At 53.2% G+C, this 21,468-nt stretch overlaps 8 protein-coding genes across 8 annotated transcripts; 4 read left to right on the forward strand and 4 right to left on the reverse strand.

Annotated features, from left to right (window-relative positions):
• Positions 1-268: 268 nt before the first annotated feature.
• On the reverse strand, positions 269-1,571 carry CCOS01_02022 (uncharacterized protein; the record flags this gene model as incomplete). The annotated part of the gene is made up of 2 exons (XM_060450214.1): positions 269-1,135; positions 1,191-1,571. The coding sequence occupies 2 exons, from the start codon at positions 1,569-1,571 to the stop codon at positions 269-271; spliced, it is 1,248 nt and encodes a 415-aa protein (XP_060318864.1).
• A 585-nt stretch (positions 1,572-2,156) lies between these two features.
• CCOS01_02023 (uncharacterized protein) lies at positions 2,157-2,579 on the forward strand (the record flags this gene model as incomplete). The annotated part of the gene is made up of 1 exon (XM_060450215.1): positions 2,157-2,579. One exon carries the CDS (start codon positions 2,157-2,159, stop codon positions 2,577-2,579), a length of 423 nt encoding a protein of 140 aa, XP_060318865.1.
• Positions 2,580-2,937: 358 nt separating this feature from the next.
• On the reverse strand, positions 2,938-4,259 carry CCOS01_02024 (mRNA capping enzyme; the record flags this gene model as incomplete). The annotated part of the gene is made up of 2 exons (XM_060450216.1): positions 2,938-3,898; positions 4,063-4,259. 2 exons carry the CDS (start codon positions 4,257-4,259, stop codon positions 2,938-2,940), a joined length of 1,158 nt encoding a protein of 385 aa, XP_060318866.1.
• Positions 4,260-4,861: 602 nt separating this feature from the next.
• On the reverse strand, positions 4,862-7,017 carry CCOS01_02025 (PX domain-containing protein; the record flags this gene model as incomplete). The annotated part of the gene is made up of 5 exons (XM_060450217.1): positions 4,862-4,957; positions 5,018-6,142; positions 6,194-6,460; positions 6,519-6,844; positions 6,915-7,017. 5 exons carry the CDS (start codon positions 7,015-7,017, stop codon positions 4,862-4,864), a joined length of 1,917 nt encoding a protein of 638 aa, XP_060318867.1.
• A 981-nt stretch (positions 7,018-7,998) lies between these two features.
• On the reverse strand, positions 7,999-10,014 carry CCOS01_02026 (uncharacterized protein; the record flags this gene model as incomplete). The annotated part of the gene is made up of 4 exons (XM_060450218.1): positions 7,999-8,149; positions 8,209-8,445; positions 8,498-8,575; positions 8,624-10,014. The coding sequence occupies 4 exons, from the start codon at positions 10,012-10,014 to the stop codon at positions 7,999-8,001; spliced, it is 1,857 nt and encodes a 618-aa protein (XP_060318868.1).
• Positions 10,015-10,925: 911 nt separating this feature from the next.
• On the forward strand, positions 10,926-14,641 carry CCOS01_02027 (tetratricopeptide; the record flags this gene model as incomplete). Its single annotated transcript, XM_060450219.1, has 2 exons — positions 10,926-13,520; positions 13,574-14,641. 2 exons carry the CDS (start codon positions 10,926-10,928, stop codon positions 14,639-14,641), a joined length of 3,663 nt encoding a protein of 1,220 aa, XP_060318869.1.
• Positions 14,642-17,381: 2,740 nt separating this feature from the next.
• CCOS01_02028 (alpha amylase) lies at positions 17,382-19,136 on the forward strand (the record flags this gene model as incomplete). Its single annotated transcript, XM_060450220.1, has 1 exon — positions 17,382-19,136. The coding sequence occupies one exon, from the start codon at positions 17,382-17,384 to the stop codon at positions 19,134-19,136; it is 1,755 nt and encodes a 584-aa protein (XP_060318870.1).
• Positions 19,137-20,662: 1,526 nt separating this feature from the next.
• Positions 20,663-21,460, forward strand: CCOS01_02029 (cyclopropane-fatty-acyl-phospholipid synthase; the record flags this gene model as incomplete). Its single annotated transcript, XM_060450221.1, has 1 exon — positions 20,663-21,460. The coding sequence occupies one exon, from the start codon at positions 20,663-20,665 to the stop codon at positions 21,458-21,460; it is 798 nt and encodes a 265-aa protein (XP_060318871.1).
• Positions 21,461-21,468: the final 8 nt, after the last annotated feature.

Raw genomic sequence — 21,468 nt, forward strand, 5'->3', positions numbered from 1 at the left:
ACGGCCCGGTATGCAGGAACGCAACTCAATCATGCAGGTAATCAAACCACTAAATTCTATTATTTACACCATATCCTATTGGTGGCCAGGGATGAAGATAACGAAGAGAAACAGCTGGAGACCACCCCAAGAGGCCACAACTGTAGAAACCGAGTTATCCCAACTCAGGTTTCGAGGTTGGCGTGCCTCGGTCTATGACAGTTTTTACTTGATCTAATCAGACTTTTTTTTTTTTTCTAAAAACAGCAATCTGCCTTTAATAGGCTTTCTACTGGATGTGTTTTCTGATGGCTGACGTGAGTGTCCGCAGACCCTTGAGTCTCTTGTCTTCGGTGCTTGACAGGAATAACGAAACAACGGGCCAGGCGTGTATCCCGCCATCCTCGCTACGACTGTCGACCTCGGTACTTTTGACCAAGACGTTAATCAGGTCCTTGATGTCGGGTGCGAACACCTCTTCTGATCCGTACGTGACGAAGAAGCCACAAAGTGGACTAGCTTCCGCCCACACCCGAGGATCGGCGCACTGCCCAGGCGACGCGGTCTTGTCGTAGACATGCGCTGCCCCAGCATACTGCACCGCGTATTTCCATAGCGTGTCGCGATCCAGAAAGTCGCTGGCCGTATTTTCATGCTTGTTGGAGATGAGCTTGGCCCACGGCGAAATCAAGACGCAAAGCCCTGGAAGCGGGGACTCTGAGGCTTGACGCAACTGCTCCTGACTTCGACCTTCAGATGCGGTGGAATCGTCACTCTTTTCCTTGAATGCCCGGGCCTCGTTCATGTGACCCAGCTCCAGCAACAGCGTCAATATCAGGGTTGCTCCCGCTGAGTCTCCTGCAACGACCACCCTCCGAGGGTCTCCAACTTTTTTCAGGACATGCTTATAGCCCCTCAAAGTCTCGTACATTTGCCTTGGGTACATTTTATCGGGCACGAGGGTGTACTCGAGAGAGAATATGGCAGGGTTCCGGTAGCCGGCTTGGACGAGTAACGAGTGCCACGACAGAAGAAACTCGAGGTAAAAGTACGCGGAGCCCATGGCGAAACCGCCTCCGTGGGCGTAGTATACCACAATGTCGGGCGGTTGTGACGCATCCTTTTGGATCCAAACCCCTTCGAAGCCGTGTTGGCCCTATTATTCAAGTCAGCCACCGGCCATTGTGCACTGAGATGTAGGTTACACTCACCTTTTCCTTGTGCTCACTCCAGGTCGCAGGTGGCCTGAGATAGCCATGCCGCAGCATTCGAAACCGCAGAAACGGCAGAGATATGTACTTTGAAAAGAAGACACGTCCAATATTGGTTGGCAAGTTTGCAAAGGCGTAACGCACGCAGCGTATGACTAAATCTTCGAAGAAACTCGCGCGCTGCACAAAAGGCGACTGCTCATCGTGGCTGAGTAGATATCGCTCGTGGAACAGGGACGTCGGCAGTTGAAACACGAGAAAAGGCAGCATCTTCAGAGTGACCACTACCGTTGGGAAGAAACCGACATTGATGAGGAGCTGCGGCGTCAGGAAGATGACAAAGACCAGACAGTCGAGCAGTGATACCGGTCCGAGGATCATGGTGGGCGGCGATGCTGCAATTGTTGCACCGAACCGTGGGCCGACTTATTATTCCAAGCGTGACGTTACGTAGATTATTAAATTGCGGTGCAGAGGTGGTCGTATTGTATCAGAGGCGCCAATTGGATTTATCGTGAGCCACAGGACAAATCTGGAAGAGAGGAAGAAAAGGAAATTGAGGATTGAAGCAAAAACTGAGGTCGACGGTAGGAGGGGAGCTTGTCTCTAGATTAATGGTTTCAAGGTTGTAGCTTCGGACTTCTCTCGATAGGCACTACCTTGAGCCATTCCATCCCTCCCTTGGCCGCCCAAACAATCGATTTCTCACGGCGTGGTCTGATGTAAGACTGAGAAACGAGAAGCTTTTGGCTTTCTTTCGTGACGTCTTCGAGGTTACGGAAGGCAGTCCCAGTGTCCGTGCCTGCTCAGACACTACCTACTACCTGGTGCGGGGGGCGGCGCACACTTGTTTCCTGAGCTTGATGGTTTGTTGGGGAGAGCTGGAGCTCTTACCTAAGGTAAGGCGCCGAGCACCGGTTTAACCCATCCATTTTCATTACCTTGGTCAGGGATGGCGACGGGAGCATGTCAGCACCTGCCGCGACATTTCCATATCTACATTTTCTGGTGGTAGTGAGACCAACCCAGCGAGGAGGAATCACCCAGACCTTGGTAGATCTGAATCAGACGTCCATCTGGATCAAGGAAAAGCGAATGGCAGCGAGCAATGGGGTGCGGAACCTTCCATGTCATCCCTTGTTGGGCTTTTTGGCTCGTGATTGTGGAACAAGTATTTCACCACATACAACTTGGTCATGTTTAGGAAAGAGTGCAATCAGTATCCCTTTTCCCCTACAAGAGGTCATGGGGGTTGGCCAGTTGGCGTCGCTTCAAGAAAAAGGAGTCCCTTCTAGCAATATGTATTACTCTTTTTATTTCAAAGGTACTCGATACACTCTCATGCCCCCGGGTAACCGGTATGCCCTCCTCGCTTATCCCATAAGCTAGAAAACGCCAAGATAGTTCATGCTCACATCCTAGCCGGACATCGACAGAGTAGAGAATTGATGAGGGTTGCGTGAAAGGAGGCAATATCTCAACCTCCGCCCTCGTCTCTTTTGACCTCCCCTCCGTATTCTCTGTTTCTTGCTTGGGGAGGCTTTTTTTTTTTGCATAAAACACAACACCAAGACGCCTTCGTCAATCCTGACCCGCACACGTACAGTACTCACACATCATCCACGCCATGGTTCCTCAACCCCCCCGTACCGCGCCACCCCTGGAATTTGGCCATATCTCTCATCTGCTTCTTCTTCACTCATCCCTTCTTCCTCTTTGCGTAGGGGAAAAAAACCCGATAAAAAGACTACCGCTTGGCATTCCGCGTCTTCCAATTATCCTTGATCCCCTTAGCCGCCTCCGCAAGATCCTTCTCCGTAACCCGGTCCTCGATACTCTCCATGACGCTCTTGATGGTAGAAATGTGATTCGCCTCCGACTTGTCGTCGCGAAACCGGATAATCCGCCACCGGCCCAGGTCGTCCTTGTGACACTCCACGATGCGGTCGTTGAGCGGGTCCCCGAGTCCCTTCAACACCTCCCACTCCTCCTCGGTAATATGCACCTCGTCAAAGAACTGATACCGCCCGTCCCCCATAAAACTCCACAGCTCCGCCCGCGGCACGGCCTCGTAGTCCACAAAGGGGCCCTCGGCCTCCTCGTCCCCTTCCCCCGGCTGCACCGTAGGGAACGTCATCCGCAGCCGGCAGTCGACCGTGTTCTCTTCCGGCGGCTTCCACTTCAAGATGTGCGGGTCGGTGCCGTGCTTGTACTCGCTGCTGACGCACGTGAAGATGAGCCCGTCGTTGCCGTGCCTCAGCTTGGGCAAGATCTCGCGAAACATCATCTCGATGCCGTAGCTCAGCTGCATGGCCTTCATCTCCACCAGGAACGGCTGGAAATCCCGCTCCTCCGGGTACTGCTTGAACAAGTCCCGGTAGGGCTTGTAAATGTTCTCGTTGAAGTAGGCGAGCCGCTTGTCGAGCGTCCGCGACATCAGGTCCTGTCCGTCCAGCACGAGGCAGTCAAAGACGAGGAACCGCGGCTCCTTTGTGCCCTTTCCCGTGTCGTCCATGACCAGCTCGCCGTCGATGAGCGTGCGCGTGTGGAATTTGGTCAGGTCGTCCTTGCGCGGGAAGTGGAAGCTGCTGTTCTTGATGAACCAGTAGTCGTTTTTCCGGTCGATTAGGTAGTGGATCTCCCGGCCCTCGTCTTCCGTGAGGTATAGCAGGTACCGGATGCCGTCTGACTTTTCGCAAACATAGTAGCTGTTGTCGCGCTCGCGAGCGCGTTGGTTGTCAGCGAAAAGAGTTGCGAATCACTAATTCCTCCCAGCCTCCGTTTATCATGGTTCCGGTAGCCAAAGGCATTCGCCGAAAAAACGTGTGCAGAGGCTGGAGCCTGTATGAACGGCGCGACAAGGAGCACTCACTCTCTATTCCGTAACTCATCGACGTGTTTCCGCGCGAAGCTGACGGGCTGCGCGCCGGGGAAGCTGGTCTGGTTGCGATGCAAGAGATTGGCGACCTCGCGGCGCAAGTCGAACAGCAGTTGACCGTCGGCCTTGATGCCCGGTTCTGCGATCGAGGCAATCGGGCCCTCGGGAGGCGGACCCTGTACGCCATCCATGGTTGCGGATGGACCTTTTTTTCTGGTGTTGCGCAAAAGGGGGAGAGAAGGAAGTACAAGTCGGTTTCGGTCCTCCGTTGGTCTAGGTAGCCTCGCGACACCAAAGTCTCGGAGCTTTATCGGCCTCTTATCGATAAGGCACAGAGATAAGACCGCCCGTGCATCAACACCGTCTCCGTGGTCTCTCAGAATTCACATCCTGGATAAATGAGCTCTGCACAGGATTCGAAGGCTCTGCCTAAAACAGATACCTCTTACAGCCTCATCAACAAGGCTTGCGAGAGAGATCCAGCCGCTCATTGAGGCCAACTCTGTGACCAACGAGGCCAATGATCCCCAAGCGAGGCCAAACACTAGAAAACGTGACGTATTTCGAGTATAGTACTTTGAACTGAGTTGATTAATTGCCTTTCACTATCCCATGACTTTTACGAATGTCGAATCCCTCGTAAACGCCAAATGAGTCTTGCTTGTCCCACGTCAGCCACCCGATAGACTCAACGCCTCATCAAATTATTGGAAACAGCTCGAGGCCTCTGAGCCTTGTCTGTTTTGATATCATTGCGCGTTTTCCCTTTCTCCCTAATGAACCAAACATACCCTCAACTTTCGTCAATCTTGGCGACCTCAGCTTTGGCATCCTCCCAGGTCTCCTTGTTCTTCTTGGCCCACTCAATTTGGCTCTTGGCATAAGCCAGCTGTGATAAATCGGGTCAGCACGGAATCGCTCCTAGTACTGTACTGATCAATCAACTTACCATGTAACGACGAAGGTCCTCTTCCTTCTCTCCTTGGAATCTCTTCAAGTCCTTCAAAATGCTTGCGCTAGCCTCCTTCACATCATGCTCAGAGACCACTTTGGCTTGCTCAAGCTGCTCGATGCTCTCCCTTGTCTTTCCAATCATGTCACGACGAGTTCTCTCGGGGTCGACGTCAGCTACACCTTGAATAGCGTGACGAATCGGTCCGAAAATCTTGTTCGTGATTGAGTTGCTGCTCGCGGCCTTCTTATGGCCTGGAGTTGAGTTGCTTCTCTGTGGGACACCCTGGGTCGCGGTCGGGACCGGCTCGCCATGGGTAGGAGGGAAGTCGGAGTCGATGGAAGCTGTGTCTTCGGCACTGCCCTCGCGCTGATGGTGTGATGTGTTAGCCTCTCTAAGGCTTGTAGACCGCTTCGGCGCTGGCGCAATTTGCTGGCTGCTGCTGAGATATTGCTCAATGCGCTTGGCCTCTTGCTCGCTGCGCTCTAGTTGGTCCAGCAGCGCAATCTTCTTGCTGAGTTCGTCGCTAGTCTGCTCTTGCTGTACCCGCTTGAGCACCCTGTACTTCAGCACGCTGCGAACAACACCTGCGAACTGCGCATTCTCTCGCATAGGCTCTGCGAAACTGGCACCGAGAGATCCAGAAAGCTCCTCAGTAGCGATGTAGGAGGAGTCGGCCGCCTGTCCCACTCTCTCGAGGGCAGGGCCCAAAGAGGGTGCCTGTTCTGATAGCGCGAACGCATTAAACTTGGAGCCCAGTTCGCAAAGATCGGCGGCCAGTGCAGACAGGTGGCTCAGGGTCCGACGGTTGACCTTCTCCATGGACCCCGACAACAGTTGCTCCAGTTCCTTGATCGATGCCTCATATGTGATGAAGTAAGGGTCAAGTTCTTGCTCGCTCAGGGTGTGGCTGTCGGGAGGGAATCGGCCAAAGACATGGGACCCAGTTCCAGCGATGGCGCCGGGATCGACACCAGGGCCGCCCGTCGTCTTAAGCTTAGCGGAAGCTGATGGTACGGGAAGGAAGTTGTGAGCAGGTGTAGGGTTCGCAGGATCCAAAGGTGGCGCCTTCAGGACTGACTTGGGCACCGAGGCGACTGGATGAGAGTGAAGGACCTCACTCTGCGATAGATCAGCTACCGGATCACTGTGGAGAAGATCTTTTCAACTTACCCAGCTAGCATTGGGGTCCAAGAATCTCCACCAAACACCGTCTGTTCGGATCTCCTCCATGCGGCGGCATCGATTCAGGAACACGGCAAGCATGCGCTTGCGCAGGTCGATAATCTGCTGATCTTGCTTTGCGCTCGTAGGGTTCGCAGCGTAGTCTGCCATGGTATGCTTCTCGGGGATTGGGGGTATAATCAGGGTAGGATGCAGCCGGGTCAATGCCTCACGCAAAGACGCGAATTCCGAGTATCGTCGGCGCACTTCGAGGTTCTATGGAACAGTCAGTACCCCAACTATCGAGAGAGCGATCCATCGCACAGCCACATACGCCTGTCCGGATGGTGTAGACAATGTATTTTCCACCGCTCTCCGCGCTCTTTCCTGCATCAGTAATGAGAATAGTCATGCTCGGATTCTCCCAGAGGATCTGCTCGACGCGGCTTTCGTAGCCGCCGGGCTTGGGGCGCGGGACAAGATCGCCTCTGTCTCTAGCAATCGGCTCATTGTCGCTGCTCTCAGCTTCGCTGTCTGGGAGGGTATGGGAGCGATTCTGAGGAGCCTCATCGCTTGTGGTCGACGGGGTCTGAGGGATGTCGAATCGCTGGTCTAGAGTCTCCCAGTCGGCATCAGTACTGTCTGAAGAATCATCCAGATCTATGGTTTCCATCATTTTCTGAAATCTTCAAAACGACGAGGATTGAGCTGGGGTAGAATCGCGACATACACTCACGGGTAGTAGGAGAGGCTGGGTTGGCAGAAGAGGAAGTCAGGCTGTCTCTCCGGTCAAAGCCCTCGGCATAGGGATTATTATCCTCATCGTTCCACATCGTTTCGGTGTCGGATTGGAAGGAATAGCAAACAAAGCTATAGGTCGATATTCAATCGTCCAGAAGGGTTTGCAGTCTCAAACGGGATGCGCAATCGGGGATGCGCAGCTGAGCCGGGAGCTGCGGGGGGGAAGAGGGGTGGGAATGATGGAAGGCACTTGTCTGTCGGCATGCGACAAGCATGCGGTTGATGATCGCAACGTCCGGTTAATGTTGAAAGCTGTCCCAGAAAAAAGTGAAAGGCTTGAGGCTGACGGAATAAAGGTCGGTTGAAAGAGAGTTATGATACGGACAAGCAGACTTGTCGGGCGGCAGCGTGGGGAGAGGTGATCGGGGCTGCGCGAGGTTGGACTAAGGTGAGCTCCAGGGTGCAGCAAGTGCCTTTCCGGCCGGAGTAGCAGGCAATGACGAAGCCACCTCCCCTGGGGCCCTGGGGGCCCTGCTTCTGCTGCTTGCTGCTTTTGTCATACGCACCCGGACAAGGTATCTCACCTTCATCGCGCACGGGCCAAAGTGACACAGATACCTGTCTTACCAAGTTACCCCTGCTTTACCGCAGTAAACATCCCGCTGGGCTTCTCTGTGCTTTCCAACTCATGCACATCTCGGCATATCTTATGAACCACAGCTGCACAAATCTCTGAATTCCATTGGGCATGGACGAGCCGTCTGTCTGCATTGCTCTACATCCTTGCAGCACATCTGAACCCTTATTCCTAACCCCAATACCTATCTAAATCGGTTCTAAACAAGCTTTGGTGAGGCAAGTGGCCAGGTACACATGCTATTCCACCTATCTTGTCGGGACCAAAACCGCCAGCCCGTAGCCAGAAACCAGGTCGCTGTCTGAAGTGCACGATACTTCGTAAGGTCCGAACCTTGTTCCATAGTCGTTCCAGGGAACCCCATTTTCGTGCATCAACCGTTCTTTTTCGCCGCCCGTTCGTGTCAAAAACACAGTCATAAGTCTTTCACCGTAACCTAGTACGCTCTTCTTGATGGCTTCCTTCGCAGCTGCTCAGGAGCATACTTACCGCCGCCCTGGTGGATTGGTCTCGGAGGAGACGGAGGCGGCGAGTCGTCGCTTAGCAAGTCACTGGTCTCCGTGACATCAGAACAAGACGCGTCGAATCTCAATATCAGTCAGCATCCACTTGTCATTCCTTTAACGATTCATTTCATGTGGCTCACCGAAGCTCTTCAGTTCTACTCGATAATCTCCGTAAGTGCTGGTTGGGACACGAGCTCTGGTCATGTGTCTTCTCTGTTGTTTTGACCGGGCTGCTTTGAGGATCCGGTACTGGCTTCTTCAGCGCCTCGGCAGAATGTACGGCTGTACCTAAGACGTCTGGATGATCTCGACTAACTTCGCGGACTGCGTTCTCCTTGGGGCTATGTCTATCAACGGATTTCCCCTGCTGCCGCTTTCTATCAATCGTATCAGCTCACGGTTCTAATCAAAGATGAAGAAGTGCTTTACTCTTTGCCCTTGCTCGAGCTGGCTTCCGCGGCCATTGGCGAAGTGACGGTGCGACTAGACGCGAAGTCCACATGATTGCTGGCCAGGTCAGTAGATATCGAGAGCTCAGGCTGAGATGTATCTTACCTATCTTCTTTGGCCGAGGGCTTCTGATCGTTCTTCGTATTGCATAATCTGGCTCCTGCAGCTGATTTATTTCCATTCTTTAGGGCACTGTGTCTCGTCAGCTCTCCATTAATGACTGTAGTTGAGAGATCATACCTCTTAAGGGGCTTGGTGACAGGGCGACTAGGATAAGTTCCAGCAGTTTCGGTGTCTTCGCAGATCGGTATGGAAGTCGGACATGTCTTTGTATTATCACGCTCAGCCTGAACTTGTTTCTTGACCGGAGACTCGGTGGTGGCGGCCTTCCCCCGCGGTTCACATTGAACTTCGCTACCCGAGTTGGCTGGGACTGACAAAGCATCCTGTATAGTTGTAGGAGTGACGTAGTCGTCACTCTGGACAGTGGCAACCGCGGGAGACACTTCAAGCGGTCTCATCGCGTCTGCTCCATGCGCTGCAGTCCTCTTGATCCGCATTTCAGGAGAAGGCGGCGTAGCAACAGATGTCGCTGAGGTCCTCGAATGGTGACTGCTGCGTATGGATGGAGCTCGGGTTGAGTCCGAGTCAGAGCTGGCAATGGTTGACGCTCTACCGACTGGGTTGTTGAACAGACTGAAGAGCCTTCGGGCAAGTGATAGCCTTCTTCGCGGGGGCTGTTGAGAGCGCTGCTCACTTTGCTGAAGGCCAGGCCCCTGTTTCCATGGATAATGAGGGTGTTGCTGGGCTAGAGGATAAGGCTGCGGTTGCTGTTGGTACTGGGCATTGATCGGGAATGCCGGGACTGCAGAGGGCTCTTGAGAGTTTCCAAATGCTTGCGCCCTCATCGGATAGTACTGATTTGCCTGGTTCGCCTGATAAGCCATCGGATAGGGGTAGATCGGTTGAGGTGGTCGGAATGGCATCGGCATTGGCATGGGAAGGGGAACCGGGACTGGCAGAGGAGGAGGTGGAGAAATATGAAGAATTGTCGGATGAGCGATCAATACTTGAGGAGGCTGTTGCGTGCCTGTCAGTCCCTCATGTCGGAAGAAGAAGCGCGAGTGCTGTGACTTGATAGAGGCCGCTTGGCTTCTGGGTCTCGGTCGTCTTCTGGTCCGGACAAGGATGAGGTCACCATCAACCCAATTGTCCTGCTTCTTTTTCGATCGTAGAAAGAAAATCAGACCAAGAAAGAGAGATAGGAATACCACAACAATGGTGACAAGAACCCCAGCCTGCTGTGCTTCACTGAGGCATCCCCATCCAGAACACTGAACTTGAGATCCTGGCGGCACTGGAGATACTGGGGGCAATGGACCGCTTGGTTCCTCAACCTGTCGGTCTGTCAGGAATTTGGTGACCCAACTGTGAACAGAATCCTCCAAAACGCCATCCCTGTCTCTCCCAGCTTTGGGTTGGGGAATGGCCGGCATGGTGAGCTGTAAAGAGGATAAAAGCTGTTTGAAGGGTCGCAATTGTGGTTGAATGCTGGCTTGATACCTCTTTCAGCTGAAATGATAGAGAAGAAGAGACAATGATAAATCGATCTCACTTTTCGAGAAAGTAAAATCCTAAGTGAACGATGGTGTGAAAGAACCAAGTTTGTATGTGGTAGGCTGGGAAGTTGACAGTGAAGGCGCGCCTGCCTCTGTTGGTCAACCAGGGCAACCTCAGTTGCTCCTTCCCCCGCTGGCTTATTGAACTGTCCAAAGCCCTATTTCAATCTTTATTCTAAAAGTATCGGCAGTTTAAGCTCGTTCTTCTAGCGAAAGATTTGTTGTAGGACCAGAAGTTTTCCTCTTCTTTTCTGCCCATAGTGATGAGCCAGAACTCTCACCTCTTTCCCAGTCAATATATGATTCTTATTCGCTTGCACAATGGCCGTGTCATAGAACGAATATCGACAGAACCATCCGAGAATTTCACGTATATAATTGCAATAAATCATCTTGACTTGGAAAGCTTGGCTATTTTGTAGGATAACTCATCTTGTAGCAAGTTGAAGACATGAGAATGTGTAAGTGAGCATTAAAGTATCCAGTACATATCACAGGGCTCTTAGTTGGCCTGCGACACCTGTACCACGGACATCTCATGGCAGATTGACCAATCAAAACTTGAGCAACGTTGGTCAACAGCTGCACTGCAAGAGTACCCCCCCCTAGCGTCTCTTATGGACCCATATGCAAGGCCGACTGAGCAGGCGTGGCAGGCAAGTGCTACGCGACGGATTGATCTTTCTCAGCCTCATCCCAGCTTCCCCCGAATTTCTGGATTGCCTCACTTTTCATCCACTTCATCACCAAACTTATCCGAGGCATGTCATAGCCTCCCATCCGCCAAAATGTCAGTCCTCAGGAACGGCGCGATGAATGGCACCAATGGCGCAGCCAGCGCGCCAGTCAGTAAGCGGTTCTCTGACATCCCAGCCGCCATCGACGTCCCGGTTCAAGGCGAAGCCGAAGACGAAGCCGTCGAAATCGATCTTCTCGAGCTTTTCGATGATCCTACCGAACTTTGCACCCTTTTCGAAAACGAACGCGCCGCTCGAACCTACTGGATGACCGTTGCATTGGCCTACGCCAAGCAGAAGAAGATTGACCATGCTATCGAGATGCTGGTCCGAGGTGGAAACGCGATGCGCGACAACAACCCCAGAGAAAAGCTTAGCATGATTGGATGCCTCTGCTGGATGTATCTGTGGAAGAGTCGCGAAGCGCCGAGAGTGCCGCCCGATGGCGAGCTGGCTTCCGAAGCCAAGACGAAAGAATATTACCTGCAACTGGCGACCTCTACGCTAAACGATGCGTCGCGCATCAACCCGGCGTACCCTCCTCTGTTCCTGGCTCGCGGAGTTCTGCAGCTCCTTAGAGCGTCTCTGCAGACCCCTAAGGCGACAGGTCACGGGCAGGTGGACTCTGAAAAGGCGGACTTGTTGCGATCAGCACTCAAGGCTTTCGAAGACGCCATCCGAGTATCGCAAGGGAAGAATATGCTCGCTGTGATGGGCAAGGCGCGAACCTTCTTTTCACTCGGAAAGTACCCGGAGTCCCTGGCAAGCTACCAAGAGGTTCTGCAGAAGATGCCAAACTTCGTCGACCCCGATCCGAGGATAGGCATTGGCTGCTGTTTCTGGCAGTTGGGCTTCAAGGACGATGCTAAACTTGCTTGGGAGCGATGCATCGAGATCAACCCCGAGCACAAGGTTGGAAACATTCTTCTCGGTCTCTACCATCTTGACGCCAGCAGCCGCATCCCTACGAACAGTCCCGAGTTCCTGCACCTATACAAGAAAGCAATGACCGAGTACACCCAGAAGTCTTTCAAGCTCGACAAGAACATGCCGCTGACATGCGCTACCTTTGCCGGCTACTTTCTGTCGCGCAAACAGCTCGGCACTGTAGACTCGCTCGCACACAAGGCCATTCAGTACACCGACGTTAATGCGATCGCAAGTGACGGCTGGTATCTTTTGGCAAGAAAGGAGCATTACACTGGCGACCCAGAACGCGCCAGTGACTTCTACCGCCGAGCTGACGATGCGCGTGGCGGTGCCGAGCGTGGCTACATGCCCGCGAAGTTCGGTGCTGCCCAGCTAGCAGTGCTCCGAGGCGATCTCGGTGAGGCGAAGCTGCGGTTGGAGAAGATGATTCAGCAGTCCAAGAACCACGAAGCTATGATCTTGCTGGGCACTTTGTACGCGGAAGAAGTCTTCGCGAACGAAGACGCGGATGGCAAGGAGGATAAGTCGGCCGAGATGAAGAAGGCGATTTCACTTCTAGAGGGTGTGCGAGGTGCTTGGAAGGACAGCAAGAAGGGGATGTCTCCAGACGCTGCGGTCTTGTTAAATCTTGCCCGTCTGTACGAGCATGAGTTCCCCGAGAGAGCTCAGCAGTGTCTTCTTCAAGTTGAGGCGCTAGAACTCGACCAAATTCCAGAGGAAGAACGTCCCACTGGAATCGAAGATGAGGCCGAGAACCGCGCAGCTCTTCGCAAGTTCCTTCCCCCGCAGCTTCTCAACAACATCGGTTGCTTTTACTCGCAGTCTGAGAAGCACGAACAGGCCAGCGAGATGTTTGAGGCGGCTCTGGGTGCTTGCATGAAGATTGGCGAAAAGGACCAAGAGATCGACACGGATGCTTTGGTCACCACGATTAGCTTCAACCTTGGTCGAAGTTACGAGTCACAAAGTATTTACGACAAAGCCACCGAAGTATACGAAGGTTTGCTGAAACGCCACGACGATTATACCGACGCCAGGACCAGACTTGCGTATATCAAGCTCCGTAGGAACCCCAACAAGGAGGGACCTGACGCCGTTGCCAAGCTGTACCAAGAAAACCCTCAGGGTCTCGAGGTTCGAGCCTTGTACGGCTGGTACATGGGCAAGGTACACTCTAGAAAGCGCCCACACAACATCAACGAGGACCACGAATTCCGTCATTACAAACACACACTACAGAACTACGACAAGCATGATCGCTATGCCTTGGTTGGCATGGGCAACTTGTACCTGATCCAAGCTCGAGAGATGCGACGTGAAAGCGACAGTGACAAGGCCAAGAGGAGCGCCACATACAGCAAAGCGGTCGAGTTTTTCGAGAAGGCCCTTTCTCTGGATCCCAAGAATGCGTACGCAGCACAGGGTATTGCCATTGCGTTGGTCGAGGACAAGAAGGATTACAAGACGGCCTTGGGTATTTTCGTCAAGATTCGGGACACTATCAAGGATGCACATGTCTACGTCAACCTGGGCCACATCTATGCCGAGCTCAGGCAATACTCCAAGGCCATTGAGAATTACGAGGTTGCTTTGTCGAAAGAGGGCAAGGGTAACGATCCCGTTATTCTCGCCTGTCTGGGTCGTACTTGGCTCAACAAGGGCCGATCCGAGAAGCTCCTGGACGCGTACCACGAGGCGCTCAAGTACGCACAAAAGGTAAACAACCGTCTCCAGGCAATCTTATCTACAGCTTCTAACATGATTTGCAGGCACTTGAGGCAGCACCGGAACAGGTTCACTACAAGTTCAATGTAGCCTTCGTTCAGATCCAAATGGCAACTACCGTTTATGCCCTCAACGAGAACCAGCGGACATTGGTGCAACTTCAAGAGGCTGCAACTGGGCTTGAATCCGCAATCTCTGCTCTCGACGAGATTGCAAACCATCCACAGACTCCTTACCCCAAACATGACGTCGAGCAGCGTGCGAACATGGCTCGCAACACTCAACGCAAGCAGCTGGAGAGAGCCATCGCTAGTCAAAAGGAGTACGAGGAGAAGAACAAGGAAAAGTTGCAAGCCGCTCTCGAGCAGCGTCAGGCCGAGCTCCGGAAACGAGAGGAGGAACGCCAACAGGCTCTCGACAAGCAACGCGAGAGACAGGAGAAGATTAGAAGGGAGAGAGAAGAAATCGCGGCAAGGGACAGAGAGATTGCAGAGCGTCGTGCCGAGGAGGAAAAGGCCCGACAGGAGGCCGAAATGACAACCGACAGCGAGACTGGCGACAAGGTCAAGAGGAAGAAGAAGGCGGCACCAAGGGGCGATGGCGAAAGCCGTCCCAAGAGAGGATCACGCAAGAAGAAGGCCACCGAGACGGACGGCGAAGACTCTGGCGAGGAACGCCCAACAAAGAAGAAGCGCCGCCTTACAAAGAAGGAGTCTACGGTGAACAGCAAGTATAAGTCTGCGGAGATTATTGTCGACAGCGATGACGAGGATGAGGACGAGGATCCCTTGGACCGTGCAGAGAGAGCACTCGAAAAGGCCAGCTCTCCTCTTTCTGACGCTGAAGAAAAGGGCGGCGATGACGATGACAAGATGGAGGTTGACAACAACAGAGACGCCGATGAGGAGGACGACGAGGATGGCGGTATCAGTAGGCGGCAGCAAAGCTCACGGTCCAGGCGGGGCAGGGTCATTGAGAGCGACGAGGACGAGGACGAGGATGAAGCCCCAAAGAAGAATCGAGCGGGCGCAGACTCTGATGATGAGGCTGACAAGACACAACCCGCTGCAGACACCAGCATGGCAGATGCTGATGATGACGACGAGGAGTAGAGAAAGCTCGGAGTTGCCCGAAGGGATTGCCCATTCATTTTGAGGCGACAGTAGAGTATTCCAAGAGTATTCATTCGACCTGGGAACCGGGGATCTCCAAAATTGCGTCTATTCTGGCGGTTTGTAGTATTAAGTATGATAGGATAGGGAATTACACAAAAAATGGCACATGACTTGAAACTTATCCGGAACTCTAAAGACTACCATTTTGCCCACTTCGGCGAACAGTCGGCCGAACCTGGAGTGCGCAGCTATCTATTTAACCTGCCTGAGCATATCCGGACGTCGACCAGGGGTTTCGATAGGGTGCCTCCATATCCAACTAGATCATCGGCCCTACAATGCATTCACACGTGTATCCGTACGAAGCTAAGGTAAGTAGGGTAGGGTACCCCGCGTGGGTGGATCGGAGGAGATGAATTCGAACTTAATCCCAGAAATTCCCAGCAAGCTGTGAGAAACTACGCCTGAGCTGCCCGGGTGGTTGGGTTACCTTCACGTAAAACTTGCCTTGTGAGGTATTACTTTAGGTTGCGAGGGAAGGTCGAAGTCGGAGAAACAAAAAGGGGTCTACGGCAAGATAAGATGCGGAGCCGCAAGGAACGCACGCGGCACTGCCGTCCTGCCGCCTTAGGGCCCTTGGGCGGCTTATCCGGGGCTGCGGTCTGTATACAAGGAACCACGTCTCGTAGATATATAAAGTTGGGCAAAGTTTAGGGCGAAGGTTTATATTCCCGTCTGGCGTCGTTGATAAGTAGCAACAAGCTTTCAAGGAGGTTGGCTAGTGTTACACTGCCACGCCGTATACTGATTTATCTATCTTGGGGCGGATGGAAGATATTTCCCGAACGAGTATAAGAGAATACCCTCCCACCGGAACAGCCATCTCAGCAAGCCAGTCGGATAAAACTAGTGATGAAGAAGAAGAGGAGGAGGTTCGGCTGAAGCGGTTGAACTTCGGGGCGAGGAGAGATAGGGTTCGGACTTGTTTGCGACTAAGGCAAGGCAATGTGAGGCAGAAAGACCGAGTCGTACCAAGAAAAAGGAAGAAGAGGATAGGCCAGAAGGGAAGAATTATTAGCAAGTGTGGTTTGACGCACGTCGTCGGAGCTGTCGTCGGAGAATCTCCCGTGACGGTAGATCAGACGGAGGTGTGGGAGGCGATAGGCAAAAAGCGGACAATGCATCCGCGAATAGAGAGAGGTCGTGTGCGTCCTTGTGTGTGAAGAGGAGTCATGGTTGAAGGAACAACGTGGTCCTCCTTACTCTCTCTTGTTTTGCGCGGGAAGTTGGAACTCATAGCCCCTCCTCGCATTTCCAGACATTGTCCATCTGGAGGCTTGGCATTCTGGGAGAACGGCACGGCAGCGACCACGGGTTATCGAGTAAGGTAGGTACTGAGAAGGAAGTAAATGACACCACTTGGATGAGAGTGGCAATGTTAAGCACCCAGTCTCTGCTCAAAGTTCGCCCAAGCTGTGTGGCCATCCTGGGGATCGTCTCATGGTGTAAGTGTGCGCGAGTTTTACGTACCTTGAAGGTAAGGTAGCTCTAGCTTGTCTGGGTTGGGTTGGATGGTTGGCTTTCGTTGGACGGATAAGTTGTAATAGGTTTGTAAACCGGATGGTAAGCTTAGTCGGACAGAAAACTCACAAGAGGCACATGGCACATGAACATCCATCACAAAAAAGAAGGTCCAAGACTCTCCAATACTCCAATAACTCTCCAAATAAAGAAGGGGTCGGCAGCGCCCCGATCTACAATTTTAGCGAGAGTTTTCCCGTCCGCCTATCTTACCCGCTAACCCAACCCGCGCCCCTGGGATGGGGCGTGGAGTTCGCTCTTTCTCTTCGCCTGTATTATTTGCAGACACACACACACGCATACACACGGCACACGCAGCACCACACCACACCATACCACACCTCGAAAACCCCAAGAACGAACGGATACTTCGCCGCGGGGCACACACATGGACCATGGTTCCAAGAACAATCCGCACGGCGCGGGGGGAGCCAATGGTATTTCTCCCAGACTTTACAGCGAGAATTGAGCTCCTTTCAGGCCAAGTCATTGGTCCGCCCAGCGCGCACCACCACCACCATTACTCTCCGCGGACCACCACCCACACACCATTGAGCCGTCGAACGCGCACCTTAGCAAACGCAGTTAATTAGCACGATTAGGTGGCCGTCCACCCCGCGCGGGCAGCAAGTAAACTCGGGACTGACTCCAAGGAGGACCAAGGGCCACCACCCGCATGCGGCGCTTGCATGCACCGGCCTGTCATCGAGAGGGACGATCTTCCGCACCGTGGCCCACACACGCACGACGTTTCGTGTCCCGCCTCGGTTATTGCCAGTGTCTTTCGACCACCTTGTTTTGTCTGACTTGGATCCAACTTGAGAGACAGAGCGAGACCAAAGAGAGAGCGAGAGAGGGGGCGGGGAAAGACAGTTGCGCCCCCGGGCTTAGGTCGACTGTGGCCCGGGTTGAGAGGATGTAGGTATGTATATAAGTCAGAGCGAGGAGCTTCCAGGCGCGCAATCCTTTTTTTGAGCTTGCAAGCTAGTTCTGGTGTGTTGCTCTGTCTGCCCTGCGCTCCTCTACTCTGTACTGAGCATATCTACTGTCCCACTTCCTTCTTTCTTCTTCCCCCCCTTCTCTCCTTCTTTCACACCCAATTGCAACCTCTCTAGGTAGACTGACTTTCAACAGCCCTGTCAGACTGGTTTTCGGTATGGGTTCGATCACTCTGAACAACGCCAGCAGAGCCTGGTGGAAGGATGCTGTCATCTACCAGATCTACCCCGCCAGCTTCAAGGACGGCAACGGAGATGGCCTCGGCGACGTCCAGGGCATGATTGACAAGGTTGATTACCTCAAGGACCTGGGCACTGACATCGTATGGGTCTCGCCCATGTACGCCAGCCCTCAGGTCGATATGGGCTACGATATTTCCGATTACCAGGACGTCCACCGCCCCTACGGCACCGTCCGCGACATGGAGGTCCTCATTGAGGAATGCCACAAGCGCGGTATGAAGCTCATCCTTGACCTCGTCGTCAACCACACCTCGGACCAGCACAAGTGGTTCCAGGAGTCGAGATCCTCAAAAACGAACCCCAAGCGGAACTGGTACATCTGGAAACCTCCTCGTTACGCCGAGGACGGCACCCGTCTGCCTCCCACCAACTGGCGAAGCCACTTCAGCGGTAGCACATGGGAGTGGGACGAGCCCACGGGCGAGTATTACCTGCACCTCTTCGCCAAGGAGCAGCCCGATCTCAACTGGGAGAACGAGGAGACGCGCGAGGCCATCTACGAGAACGCCATGCGCTTCTGGCTCGACAAGGGCGTCGACGGCTTCCGCATCGACACGGTCAACATGTACAGCAAGGGCGTCGACTTCCGCGACGCCCCCATCATGAACAAGAACGCCTACGAGCAGCCCGCCTACATGATTTACTGCAACGGCCCGCGGATACACGAGTTCCTGCGCGAGATGAACGCAAAAGTCCTCAACCACTACGACACCGTCACCGTCGGCGAGCTCCCCCACACCCCGGACCCGAAACACGTCCTCAAGTTCATCAGCGCCGCCGACCGCCAGCTCGACATGGTCTTCCAGTTCGACATTGTCGACCTCGGTCAGGGCGTCGGATACAAGTACCAGGCCCAGAAGTGGACCTTGCCCGAGCTGAAGCGCATCGTGGCGAAGTGGCAGCAGTTCATCGAGGGTACCGACGGCTGGACGACGGCCTTTTGCGAGAACCACGACCAGGGCAGGTCCGTCTCGCGCTGGGGCAGTGACTCGCCCGAGTGGCGCGAGACGTCGGCCAAGATGCTGGCGCTCATGATGTGCTCGCAGACGGGCACGCTATTCGTCTACCAGGGCCAGGAGATCGGCATGACCAACGTCTCGCGCAGCTGGGGCATCGAGGACTACAAGGACATTGAGGCGCTCAACTACTACGACGACATCAAGAAGGAATTTGGCGAGGGCAGTGACATGCTGAAATACGTCATGGACGGCATCAACCTGCTCGGCCGCGACAACGCGCGCATCCCGATGCAGTGGGACGACAAGCCGTACGCCGGCTTCACGGACAACAAGAACGGCGCGTGGATGCGCGTCCACGACGAGTATCGGTCCATCAACGTCGCCAAGCAGGAAAAGGAACCGGGCTCGGTGCTGAACTTTTGGCGCGAGATGCTGAAGTTGCGCAAGGAGGAGGGCGAGCTTCTGACGCACGGCGCGTTTGAGCTGTTTGATGTGGAGAACAAGGAGACGTTTGTGTATAAGAAGACGCGCGGGGGCCGGAGCGCCGTCGTGGTGTTGAACTTCACGGGTGAGGAGCAGGCGGTCGAGGTCCCCGGCGAGGGCGCCAAGATCCGGGTCGGAAACTACGACGATGTCAAGGAAAGAGTTGCTTCCGAGAGCGGCAAGACGGTCTTGAGGCCCTGGGAGGGACGTTTGTATCTGCAGGGTTGAAGCTGTGTAAGCATGTGGTTCTTGGATATACCTCCTGAGTTATAGGGTAAAATGGTTTGGCGGAACAAGATCTAGTGCAGAATTTTGATTGATGGTCTATAGAGAGATGATTGACCTACTGTGGCTAGAACTTTTTGGGATTTTCGTTGTTCAGGATATCAAATGAAGCTATTCCCAACTCCTCAAGACTGCCTCTTTGTACCTTTTGGAGTCGCTAAATGAATGAATAGCCCCCAAAGTTGGGGTAAGCTCCCTTGCAGTGTCCGTGCTCCCCCTCTGTCGGCTCCCCGCATGCGGTTGCATCTCCACACCATCTTTAATCCTCCAACATCCATCCAACTTCCCCCAACACGTACTTTCTCAACCAAAATTTGCCTGGAGAGCTGATCCAAACAAATTTTCGGTGGAAGAAGGAATTGGTTGACTCATAGCCATTTTCAAAATGCAATAAAGAGACTTTTGTTGTATGATTATCCTGCTTTTGGCACTCTTGAAAGCTATTGCACTTAGTTCCGGGAAGGATGTATTGTGAAGTGTGTATAAGAGCGTCAGAGAAAAGGAGGAACCCAAGGCGGTGTCTTGCATGGACAAACTACGCCGAGCTAGATACTCTTCTAATTTTCCGAAGCCATATGCTTTCACGTCATTCTGTTAACCAAGTCGGCTGGCTTTTCTTTCTTCTTGCTTACAGTCTGGCAAACTAATGCCCTTCATCCTTATACAGATTGGTGTTGCATGGTATGCTTGAAAGCCCGCAAAGGAGGTTTGTCGTTTCGACGGAATATCTATCCAAAGCCGACTTTCAACTACGTTTGAGAACCTACGAGGTGCTTTATAACTTGAGATCTAGATGAGACCCCATGGAACTAGGTCTTTCAGTCGAGATCACTTGAGGAACTCTATTTCTTGATTCTAGAGGATCATGCTCATTTCGGCTTCCTCTTTGGTGACGGTCTCGCATCGTGTGGAAAACACGTGCCACGTTGGGCAACATTGACCGTTGCCATCATATTTAAGAACGCGAGCGTATCGTTTGAGTTCACTTGAAAGCCGGGTATCGTCGATGTCGAGTAGATCCTTGCCACAGTGAATCCTGAAAAGCCTCCCTTGTCAAGGTTGAGGACTGAACAAGGGCTGTCTTTTGGTTCTACTTTATTCGATTGAAAACCTATGTGCTTACTTCAAGTTCATTTCGAATACTAGTCACGATCCGGCAACAATCTCGTATCTTTCCTCGAATATGCATGAGCGACTAAGCAATATCGGGGCGCTTAAAGTACTGCTCTAATATTAATAACGCTTTGGCAACAGTCACATATCGCACAACGAATACGTACAAGAGACTGAACAATATTAAGAATTCCCAATCCCCGCTCTAGTACCAGTCACGATCCACTTATGGCCTTATATCATGCTACGAATATGTGCGAGCGACTAAGCAATGATGAGAGGTATCTGTTAAAATAGCTTCTTACTTCTCTTACTTCTCGAACTTCCTGCTTCCCAGCCAACGCACCACAGCCAAGATGCCTTCCCTCAGTCAAAGCTTGGCCCTGGGGTACGTCATCGTACTTCAGGTGCTCTACCTCTCCTTCGGCACCAGAGGAGGAATCGTCATCGACCTCGTTTTGGCCGCTTTTATAGCAGTCCCCGTCACCGCTGGAATCCGGCTCATTGTCTCCGCCATCAGCCCTCGCACCAGCAAGACCGTCCTCCCTGGTCGTTCTGTCGAATACTACATGACCTTCAAGCATCCAGCAAATGTCAAGTACCGCGGCAAGAGAAAGATCCCGATGGCTACCTTCTGCCAGATGCACCTCGATGGAGACGTTAAGATGAACGGAGATATCCACCCAGCCCACGAGAGACTCGATCTAGGCATACTCCGCGGCTTCCTGGGACCCCGGATGGTGTACACTTCAGGTCTCGTCCGCGACACCAACAAGCAAGAGTTCCTCGAGGAACTCGAGAACAATAGACTCGGCGTCATCTGCGAAAAGAACCACCTCAATCCGTACGACAGAGTCCTCAGCATCGGCTACGGGTGGGAAGCGTTCGCCAACTACGCCCGTCGTATCTTCCCTCACGTCCCATTCACTGGTCTCAACCACGTCGCCGAGTACACCAACATCGCTCCCATCAAAGGCAGCTACAAGAAAATCGTCTGCACGTATCTAGCCGAGCACAAAGGCCCCGACAACTTCATGGCTCTGCACAACGGCCCCGGCGAGTACTCAGACTTTTTCAAGCACATTCACGGCCTGCTCGCCGACGGCGGCATCTTCTTCCTCGAGGTCGCGGGCGGTAATGAGCCCTGGCAGTAGGAGGATCT

This window comes from Colletotrichum costaricense (assembly GCF_030867565.1).
Source record: "Colletotrichum costaricense strain IMI 309622 chromosome Unknown Scaffold_2.1, whole genome shotgun sequence".
NCBI classification, from domain to species: Eukaryota; Fungi; Ascomycota; class Sordariomycetes; order Glomerellales; family Glomerellaceae; genus Colletotrichum; species Colletotrichum costaricense.